The sequence below is a fragment of the Nematostella vectensis genome, chromosome 9 (genome assembly GCF_932526225.1).
Source record: "Nematostella vectensis chromosome 9, jaNemVect1.1, whole genome shotgun sequence".
In the NCBI taxonomy this organism is placed as follows: Eukaryota; Metazoa; Cnidaria; class Anthozoa; order Actiniaria; family Edwardsiidae; genus Nematostella; species Nematostella vectensis.
The window spans coordinates 1,153,432-1,164,692 of record NC_064042.1 but is presented as its reverse complement, the minus strand read 5'-3'; the positions used below and the strand labels follow the sequence as shown (position 1 = coordinate 1,164,692).

The 11,261-nt window shown below is 41.2% G+C and overlaps 1 protein-coding gene across 2 annotated transcripts; it reads left to right on the top strand.

Annotated features, from left to right (window-relative positions):
* The first annotated feature begins 440 nt into the window (after positions 1-440).
* Positions 441-7,711, top strand: LOC5509496 (dynein light chain Tctex-type protein 2B). 2 transcript variants are annotated; one of them, XM_048731975.1, is made up of 5 exons: positions 441-728; positions 849-982; positions 2,223-2,292; positions 3,413-3,476; positions 5,072-5,531. In XM_048731975.1, exons 1-5 carry the CDS (start codon positions 676-678, stop codon positions 5,099-5,101), a joined length of 351 nt encoding a protein of 116 aa, XP_048587932.1. In that variant the 5' UTR covers positions 441-675; the 3' UTR covers positions 5,102-5,531. The 2 variants fall into 2 exon arrangements, with proteins under 2 accessions (XP_048587932.1, XP_001629982.1); XM_001629932.3 differs by lacking the exon at positions 5,072-5,531 and adding an exon at positions 7,586-7,711 and having other exon boundaries at positions 449-728.
* The last annotated feature ends 3,550 nt before the right edge of the window (positions 7,712-11,261 follow it).

Here is an 11,261-nt window from a genome sequence, read left to right as displayed (position 1 = left end):
GTTTAGGCCTCGCTTATAATGTCCCGTTAAATATATATTTGCAAGTCAAATATGCTTTTCTGGACGATTTTAATTGTCTTTTATTAAAATAGAAAATGGTACGCTTGACTGGTAAAATAAAAGTAAAGGGGGGTATGTTTCAAGACTGTGATTTATTTTTATATATTAGATATGAAAAAAAAACCCTGACAATTATTAGTTAATTCTTTTTCCACTGTCATTTGCCATCCATCCACAAGAGGTCTGAAATGGGTCCTTGGGGATTCATGCATAGAAGGCCGCCGTCTAATACCGCTATTTTGGACTTTAAAAGCACAAAAGCATAATACACACATGACCATGCTGACGAGTCCTAATAAGGACGAAACAGCTGTCCATGGTTACCAAACCGGATAATAGACTTCGCTAGCGTCCCGTCTTGCCCCGACCAATGTGTGTATGCTAGTGTGCTTTTGAAAAAAGTCCAGTTCGGAGTCATTGTTCGGATTCAGCTACTTGCTCCTACATCTAATTGCCAAGAACACCACCACCCCCTACCCCCCCTTATATTTCTCACTAGACCCAGTCTTTCATCGGTTCCCATGGCTACTCATAGACACAGTGGCCGCCATTTTTGAAAGCTCACTCGATCGAAAAAGAGAATAAGAAATTAGAGCAGGTTTCATTTCTTATACGATGTCCGAGGATCTAGCGAACTCGTATGCTATACGACCTAACTTCAAAAACAAGTATGACGGCATTTACTTGACTACTGTTTTGCTGATTTCGACTCTTCATTTTGCTAAACACTACAAAACACCCATAACCGATTTAGCTTAACAAAGTTTTTTTGTGTTTGTTTGTTGAAGATTTCGCCCTGCTGCCGTTAAAGGCTTGATTCACGATACTTTAAACGAGGAATTAGGAGGAAAAACCTATGATGCCGAAGAGGCAAAAAGCTGGCCAAAACTTATCACAGATTCTGTGTTATCTAAAATAAAAGGTGAGTTCGTCTGGCTATTGTTTTTAAAGTTAAAGGAAAAAGCAGAGTCAATAAGCAAGTAGAGTCTTCCAATGTCAGGCTCCTTTGTTTAGTATACATCTTTTGCCACTGTTAAGTTTAAAATACAAATTAACCATAGAGGTAAACAATAACACACACCTATTTCAAATAAGGTTCAAAATGCGAATTCAAGTGAAAATGGTAATTCCCTGCTAGCAGAGGCCTCTTTTCAGCGAAATACAGAGAAAAGAGGCCTTGCTAGCAGGGAAAAATGGTAAATCTTGATCTCTGAAAACCATATGTTGAGATGCAATGCGAATAAACAAGGGAACTCCAACTTTCATAACATGGATTTGTTTTTATTTATGCTTCTTCATTTGATACACATGAAGCAATACAAGGTACCACACATGGGTTCTCTGGGTTATAACCTTTTTGGAAAAGGTATATATACAGTGGAACCTCTATATAACGGCCCTCTATTAAGCAGACACCCTCTATTTATGGGACACCATCCAAAGTCCAGTTTTTTTGCTACTTTTTATTCAGTAAATCATACCTCTATTAAGTGGATATCTCCATTAAGCGGATGCAGCCACATGTCATGGTCCCATCTAACGATCTCTGCATTTTTTACCTCTATTCCGCAGACACCATGGTTATTTTTTACGAGGCTCTCTTATGATAATGCCATGGAAACCCCAAACGACATGGAAAATAACATGCTGACTTGCACAAATCAATGTGATTGCTCTGCTTTGCAATTACAGTATTTACGAAACTGTAATCCAAGTCCTGTTGAGGACAATAAAACCAAATAGTGATGACAATGAATCTGATGTGAAAATTGGAGGCACAAAGGAGGCAACCCTCACATTAGCATATAAGCTACATATGGTGAACTTCTTCATAAATTTACCTAAAAGACAAAGGACATGAAGAACAGTCTCTTCTTATTGCTGATGACATTTTATATTCCTTACAATTAGTTAGACTAAAATAAATACACTACAGTAGATAGTTATTGTTTTGTTTCAGTTGATATGTGCAATGCTGTAGCCTTGTACAGTATGGCCATCACATCTTGAGCAATTCGAAACTTGCACGACAAGTGTAGTTTTCACGGTCCATTATATAGAATATAGAAGTTCCACACTAGCAATATATTACCAATAAAAATCCTTTGAGTAGTCCAACTTAGATGATGGTCTAATTGCCCTGTTTTTTTTTTTTTTTGCAGATCTAGAACTTGATAGATACAAGTTTGTAGTACAAGTCACGATTGGCGAGCAGAGAGGGGAAGGGGTTAAGTAAGTACATGTCTGTGAATACTGATAGAATGACTTGGAATTACACCAGAGCTGTCCCTAACCCGGGGCGGGTAATGAATCTAATGGTTGATAAAGGACGATAGCAGTCAGTTACAATCAAACAAATTTTATAATCGATGGCAATTGGTGTCACAAAAATCGGGTATTCATCTTTCGCCCTTTGTGATCAATATCAATCGTCTATAATTACATGAACAGATAGACTTATTGTGGGACATGGTCCCGTTTGTGCTGACCCCTTTTGATCAATTCTCAATACTTGACTAAAAAAACTAGTCAATCACAAGCTGTGAAAGAGGTAGCAACCAGCTCAATCATGTCTGATGATTACCCAGAATTTCACTGTGTGAATGATCCTGCAGAGTAATTGTTGCAAGAATATGCTAAGAATATGCTGGCATTGCTGAAGCGAAAGAGAATTGATACACGTGTGGGATAAACCTGACCAGGTGCTTAGCCGACAGGAGCAAAAAATGGCAAAGTTCACATTGTAAGGTTGTGTTAGCTTATATTCGCTTGATTTTTTGCATAGATGTTCCTTGTGTAATATAAAACAGAGCAAGCTTTACTATTTTTGGTAGATAATCTATTCTTGAGATATTGCAAATTGTAAGACTCTCGATTTGTCTGAAATTGCCCAATTTGGGCGAAATTGTTTCCTTTTTAATGATCTATGGCAAGTTTGCTCAATCATTTATCAAGAACGGATAATCTACCAAAAAATACTATGGCTTATTTTGTTTTATATTATTCAAGGAACCTCTAGGCAAAATATAAACAAAATGTAAGCTAACACAACCTTACAATTTTAATTTTTCCCATTTTTTTGCTCCTGTCTGCTTAGCCAGGATTCACTGAGAGAAAGGGGGTGTGCAGTCATGTTAATCAGATGGAAAATTAATATTTGATGATCCATCAATAAGAAATTACCCACTTGTAGGCAGCTGAGGAGGGTCCCCCCCCCCATCCAGCTACGTGGCTGCTGTTGTTTGTGAACTGTAAGAGGGTGGAAGGGGCCAATTTTGGTCTAGAAGTTTGGCTTATCAGATTTGAGTATTGTATGAGAGAGTGGGATGAAAAGAGCTTTTTTACCTTTCAGTGTTGCTTGCCGATGTTTATGGGATTCAGATACTGATAATTACGCCCAGGATCTCCTGATGACTGTGAGTACTGCAGGCAAACTTTTGTCAGTGGAATAAAATGTCCCTTAGAATTTCTATTTAAATATCACATTCAAAATATCAAAAAATCTGTGTTTTTTTTTCTGGAGTTTCAAAAGTTATAGCATCTTTCTTGAAATCTAAGATTTTTCCTGGGAAATGTTTGTATTTCACAGCTCAAACCAGAATAGCTGGATGTTTAAAAAAATCCTGATATCAGATTACAAAATCCTGACCTGATGATCTCAGAAAATCTAATGTTAACTCCCAGGTGATCTATATTGCAATAAGAATTCTCTGTGTAAATGCTATTGTGTTTAATGTGATTAGATAAAACACATTTACAAACTATGTACACAAGAAGTTCCCTCTCATGCTAGGCCCACCCACTGGATCCAAATCTGTACACAGGAAATTCCCCCTTACAGTGATGTAAAGTATCCCATCTGTACACAGGAAATTCCCCCTTACAGTGATGTAAAGTATCCCATCTGTACACAGGAAATTCCCCCTTACAGTGATGTAAAGTATCCCATCTGTACACAGGAAATTCCCCCTTACAGTGATGTAAAGTATCCCATCTGTACACAGGAAATTCCCCCTTACAGTGATGTAAAAAATCCCATCTGTACGCAGAAAAATTCCCCCTTACAGTGATGTAAAGTATCCCATCTGTACACAGGAAATTCCCCCTTACAGTGATGTAAAGTATCCCATCTGTACACAGGAAATTCCCCCCTTACAGTGATGTAAAGTATCCCATCTGTACAGTGATGTAAAGTATCCCATCTATACACAGGAAATTCCCCCTTACAGTGATGTAAAGTATCCCATCTGTATGTCTGTGGCCGCGCATTGCCAGAACAAATCAGAACTCAGCACATACAGCTAACAGAGTTAAAACGCCTGCTATTTTAACTCTTGATCGTTATCTTTATTCTATTTTTCACCTTCTCAGCTTCTTTGCTCTCAAATGCTAGATTTGGGACAGTCAGAAAAGGGATTTAGGATTTATGTCCAGTCTGTGTTGAATACTATGTGACAGTATTCATCATTTGCCAGTCTCTTTGTTTTAAGTCTGTATGCCAGCAACAGAATATAATTAAGAAGTTCAATTTCTTCCTAACCACTCTTGCTCTTTTACTATGATGCATGTAATGTTTGATAGTAAGGTATGCTTGCTAAGAAATGTTTTATTCAAATGGGAAAACCACACAGATTCTACTCTTTGAAATAAAGCAGGTATTTCTCGATGTATTAACATCTGGTTACATCCCCCCATGTGTGAATACATTTGGTGGATTTGAGACCTTGGGGGTGTACATGTGAAGTCAAGGTGACACACTTAATGCCATATGGGAACTTGCTAATCCTTACATACACCAGACGTCCTAATAGCCAAGATGGGATTTGACCTGATCAGTCATACATCCAGTCTTCTGTGCACAGGTCATTTGAGATAGATGGCAGGGTAGGCTGGGTGGCATGTCATTGAGTAAATGCCTCTGCCTGTCACCACTGGTTTCTGGGTTTGATTCCCGATTCCAGCTTGAGTTCAGTTAGCTGGCTCTCACCCTAGCTTTGATATTGTTTTCAAGGTTCTCAAGCCTTACCTTCCACAATTCTGATGCTAAGCTGTGTTTTGAGGTCAGACACGAGTTGTATGGTGGCCCCCTTACGGGCTTACTATGCTTTTGACTTGTTTATTTTGAATCTGCACTCTTATTTAATCTATTATTAATCTTTATTAATCTATCTATATTTAGTTGTCAATTATTCTCTTTATAATTCTCTCTTGGTAGAAATTTTGTCAGGTGTGAAAAAGAGATTAAGCCTGCGGTGATGATACCTTTCTTACCATTATTGAAGAATTCTCCCGAAGAAGATTGGGAACTTACAGTCACTATGATTTTGAACCTTAAAAATACGACGATCATCGGTATCAGATCGACATGTAAGCCCCCCGGGAGGTGAGGGGGGGAAGAAACCAAGATGTTTCGAAACCAATAAAAAACCTGGCAAATTTTTAATCCCCTATCGGGGTGGAGCAAAACAAAACAAAAAAGGAAATTCATTCATTCGTCAGATCATGATATCATATTCCTGTAAGTTAGTGTTGATACTTTTCTTGTTATCTGGTCCAGGTTATGGGTCATGGGTGATCCGCTATTCATGAAAGTAACGCTTAACACTTTCCTAGTTACATAGCTAGACTAGCTTGAATACAATATGATCTCCTCTTCCTCGAAGTAACACTTAACGCCTTTCTTATTAGCTAGACGTGATTTACTATTAGAACTGGCATGGTATAGTTTCCTGGTCTCGTAGTTCGTCACCGGTCTGATCTCCGCGAGTAATCTGGACCAGGAATGCTTTTTCTGACTCACGCGACCGGCGTGATCTCTTCCGGTTCTAGAGTTGTCCGTGTAATCTGTTTTCCTGGCCTAATCCCTTCCCATACTTAAAGACTTATGTCACCTTCAGCGGATCCGCCTGATATCTTCGGATTAACTTGTTCTATTCACACCTCATCTAGAACTCTATTTGTCACCATAAAAGACGATTTGAGCCAACACATTATCAAGGCTCGGCTTTGATTTAATTACATCAGACTTACTGGAAACACAGGTGGCCCAGTGTGTTAGCGCGTCAGTGGATATGGCCTCTCACCACAGGTGGCCCAGTGTGTTAGCGCGTCAGCGTATGTATGGGGCCTCTCACCACAGGCGGCCCAGTGTGCTAGCGCGTCAGCGTATGTATGGGGCCTCTCACCACATGCGGCCCAGTGTGCTAGCGCGTCAGCGTATGTATGTGGCCTCTCACCACAGGCGGCCCAGTGTGCTAGCGCGTCAGCGTATGTATGAGGCCTCTCACCACAGGCGGCCCAGTGTGCTAGCGCGTCAGCGTATGTATGGGGCCTCTCACCACAGGCGGCCCAGTGTGCTAGCGCGTCAGTGCACAGGGCCCAGATCACTGGGTACCCTGCATCTGATATCATTCGGTTTTCCTGTGTCTGGAAAACTCCTTATCCAGGGTTGCTGGGCACCCTGTGTCAAACACGGTGGCTCTTAGGTATGGGCCATGTAGAAGCGAGCGGAAGATTTTCGGGGAATCTGTGACGCAGTCATTTATAGATCTCCGATCAGACGAGATTTGAAATCTGCTTCATCATCCCTTGTGACGTCATGGCGTGCATACCAGACGGGATCCACGCATGCATGTCATAAATAGAAGTTTAAACACTTGATATAATGCTACATTACGCCATCGACAGGGGTATATACACTCGCTATAATGATATTAATAATCAGTTCTCAAATGATTTCTTGTTCTCTCTGGAGGATTGTTAAAGTTGTGCTACACGTTTCCGTTTTCTCACAACGCAACTGTTCGATTCTCTTTTGCTAGTGATTTCGCTTCAACGATTATTCTCACTTGTGTTTGCGCTTGCTCTTGCACAGAAAGGACCAGCCCTCCGTGCGCATGGTATCCAGGTTGCGTTGTATATCAGTTGCGTGCGTGCTGTTATTATCGTCCGCTATACGCAGTTTGCACTTTACCTATTCCTTTCATTACTGGTTCATTTGACGGTACAGGTCTCACGCTAATCTGTATGCAATATAAAACCATCACAAGGAACCGAGTCATGTTTTTCAGACAACGAATCGTTGTCGTCTAATTTGCTTGCTCACCTCTGATGACCCACGGGGTTCAGCATAATGGCGATTAAAAGCATATCGGGTTAAACGTATGTCTCGGTGTAAGGCGAGTCAGGTTAGCGAGGATAGGACGGAACATTCCCTTCTTCGGGCTATATAGATCTTTTCTGTTTTTATTTTTTTTTCTGATTTGTTCTTCACAAAAGGAAATGTATAGGATATCCACCCCACGCCGCCCGCCACCATTTTCTGCCCACCATATAACTACAGTAAATCCCAACCTACTCCCCCTGGTGGAAATTTCGGAACTCCTGTGGATGACCTTTAGGAAAGAGGGGCTGGGGAGAGCCAATCTTTGACCACAGGAAACCCTAGATACAGGAAACCCGAGATCGCCAGGGACATGGCTTGTTCATAGGCCCTCTTGTCATGGATACTGTTTTTCTGTTGCAGGACACGTTTTTCTGTGTCGCCGCCGTTTTCGGAGTGTTTTACTACTGAGCGTCCATTCTCTACGCTGTTGTTGCTTGTAAATACATGTATATATGCCTTAAATCGGAATAAACATGATGTAGCTTCGCTCTTATGTTATTGATACTTCTCCAATGGTTAACTGCGATTTTCATTATTGCGAATTATCGTCAACGATTTCCAACAGCTGAATCTGCCTCCGTCATTCAAAGTCCTTGAAGGGTTTTCATTGGCTAGCACTGAAATGGTTTCCAATCACGCCACCTCTTCGCAAGGTTCTGACCAATCAAAATGCACCCAATTCCGTGTAGAATGACGGAAGCCAGAAAGCGGTTAAAATGCTGGAAGTTATGACGAGAATTCGCAGAATATTGAACATGGCAGTCATTTGAATCTGGGGCTTATTTTGCACGATTCTGGGCGATGGAAATATGACACAACCCCACTAACGTCTTCTGACATTTTGAATTGCCTGCCTTCGATTGCTCTCCTTTGTGCACAGGGATCTAACCTATTAGCGCTTTGAATAAAGGGAAAAGTTTTCGAGCTTTACAGTTTGTGTCAAAATCCAAGCCAAAATGCTTTACATAGATAGAAAGAAGAGAATATTGAAATCAGGAGTTGAAAACTAGGTAGAATTTGTTAAGATTTTTTCCCGCCGGATTTCGATTGCCATTCGTCATCTTGAAAAGCAACATGTATGAAAACTAGCCCCCTACTGCTTTGCGGTCGTAGTTCGCACACCGCCTGGGTCCTCAGTATTTTTTCACTGCATAGCAACCACCGAAACAAGGAATGGGTTACGTTGGTGTTATGAGGAGCCTGCCGCGTTCTCATAGAACGCAAGCGTGACTAGTTATCGACTTTTAGGAACGCACGACGAGCGAGCACAGCTGTTGGAGTTTCTTGCGCTTGTGTTTTACCGATTCTCACTTGTTTTGCGTGCGCGTGCTTGCAGGGGCGTGTATAGAAAAAAATAGGGTGGGTTCCAGAGCAGTAATTCACTTGTTACGGATGAATTAAGTTCAAATCGTTTTCCTTAGCTCTGGTAACAGGCCACTAGGTTCATCTAGAAAATTTTTCTATCCAAATACAGTACAGTCTTCTTAACGAAACCAAGGTGACCGAGTCTATCATCAGTCATTTCGTCACATTTTCGTCACATGACCAGACCCCCCTCACCCCTCTGGACAGGCACCTAGCTTGTGCACCGGCGTATTTTAGCCTTTTTTTCTGTCGACTCGATTCATCTAGTATTTATCATATTTATAATTTTTGTCTTAAAATCTTCTTGGTATCAGTAAACGTTACGAAATTCCAAGTATTCTGTAGAGTGGATCATGTCTTACATAAATTTCTAATGGATTTTGTGGGACTTATCTCGATTTAGTACAATCCATTGAAAAATATGGCATAATACCTATAAGATAGCAACCACAATGCATTTGGGGCGTGCTCGCCTATCCTGTTCACGTCGCTAACCTTGACTAACAGCGTGAGGAGCGCAATACTAGTTGTTCATGTTGTGCTGCCATCATGGGGCTCCGAGCATGTGATCACGACCCAGTAAACATGTTCATTGGTGGCGTCCGCTGTACTGAAAGATGGCCAATCACGCCGCCACTTCACGTCCTGCATAATACCCAGCCACCCAAACTATCCATTAATTAGAGCAAGGAACTGAGATTTTTTAATCACATGTCTTAAATAAAGTATCACACTTCAATCTCGATGGTTATTTTGAGGTTTTTGTGTAAAAAAAGCCGTGTTTTTTAAATATTTTAATAACTACAAAGAAGTGGTTGATTGACATTTATTTAAAGTTTATAAAACTCTGGATAGATTTTGATTACTCACGAGCTGTTTGCCGGCTAACTCGAAAACTATTCGAAATAAGCTGAAATAACCACCCAGGATTGTTAAATGACCTTTGAATCGTCAGAATATAGGATATTCTGTGGTTCATCTTACATCGAGCAAATTGAAACGGATTGAAAAGAGTTCGTTTGGCTTCGATACAAAAGCTGTACGCTAATCGAAAATGTCTTCATTACTACACTGTCATGTATCTTTTCAGATGTTTTGATATAAAAGTGCATATGAGAACGGTGTTTTTTTTGTATCGCGTCCAATCTTGTTGTTATTTTTTGGTCGCCAAAATCCGAATCGCGGCCTTACGCGGCTGGTCTTATTTTGACCGCGGCTGAGAATGTTTTAGGTTGCGTAAGACATCTTTTCCATAAACAGCTCTTGGCCATTATCAGCACGGACGGAACTCAAGCAGAGATCGCCTTATAGGTTTTGCAAGCGCCTGAGTGGGCGTTTGTATACTTGCCACGTTTAATAGCATGATACCCATTGATCAAGGTAGGAGCGGCCACATTAGATCACGCTCAAATACGTGCTCCTAGCTTATGTTTTTTTTGCGCAGTGGTGCCCAGGATCTTGATAGGAGGGATTCAGTGATTTGTTCGTGATGGACAGTGATTTGTTCGCGGTGGACAGTGGTTTGTTCGCGGTGGACAGTGATTTGTTCGCGGTGGACAGTGATTTGTTCGCGGCGGACAGTGATTTGTTCGCGGTGGACAGTGATTTGTTCGTGATGGACAGTGATTTGTTCGGGGTGGACAGTGATTTGTTCGCGATGGACAGTGATTTGTTCGTGATGGACAGTGATTTGTTCGGGGTGGACAGTGATTTATTCGCGGTGGACAGTGATTTGTTCGTGATGGACAGTGATTTGTTCGCGGTGGACAATGATTTGTTCGCAGTCTACAGTGATTTGTTCGCGGTGGACAGTGATTTGTTCGTGATGGACGGTGATTTGTTCGCGGTGGACAGTGGTTTGTTCGCGGTGGACAGTGATTTGTTCACGGTGGACAGTGATTTGTTCGCGGTGGACAGTGATTTGTTCGCGGTGGACAATGATTTGTTCGCGGTGGACAGTGATTTGTTCGTGATGGACAGTGATTTGTTCGCGGTGGACGGTGATTTGTTCTCGGTGGACAGTGATTTGTTCTCGGTGGACAGTGATTTGTTCGCGGTGGACAGTGGTTTGTTCGCGGTTAACAGTGATTTGTTCGCGGTGGACAGTGATTTGTTCGTGATGGACAGTGATTTGTTCTTGGTGGACAGTGGTTTGTTCGCGGTTAACAGTGATTTGTTCGCGGTGGACAATGATTTGTTCGCGGTGGACAATGATTTGTTCGTGGTGGACAGTGATTTGTTCGCGGTGGACAGTGATTTGTTCGCGGTGGACAGTGATTTGTTCGTGGTGGACAATGATTTGTTCGCGGTGGACAATGATTTGTTCGGGGTGGACAGTGATTTGTTTGCGTTTCATCTGAACTAAACTTTGGTTAAAGGGTTGATAACATATATAAAAATATATATAGCTTTTGTGTGATTTTTATAGCTGTGGATATATTGATCTAGGGGCAAGACTTTGAAAGGCCTATGAGAAATACATAGCCTATCAAAGGAAAAAGCGCATTGATGTTCTAAAAACATCAAGGATATCGTGTTTAACGGTGGACAGTTAAAATTCAAGTGACTTGAAACGTTAGTGAGGAAAATCGCATATCAAAGAAAGTGTATTGTAAAAAATGTAAAAATGTCGTGGATATTTTGTTTTACATACAACCCTTTATCACGCATT

Coding starts and splice junctions, on each gene's coding strand:
- LOC5509496 (XM_001629932.3), top strand. CDS start 676: ATGTCCGAGGATCTAGCGAACTCGTATGCTATACGACCTAACTTCAAA. Junction 983..2,222: donor TGTGTTATCTAAAATAAAAG/GTGAGTTCGTCT, acceptor TTTTTTTTGCAG/ATCTAGAACTTGATAGATAC. Junction 3,477..7,585: donor CCCAGGATCTCCTGATGACT/GTGAGTACTGCA, acceptor TTTCTGTTGCAG/GACACGTTTTTCTGTGTCGC.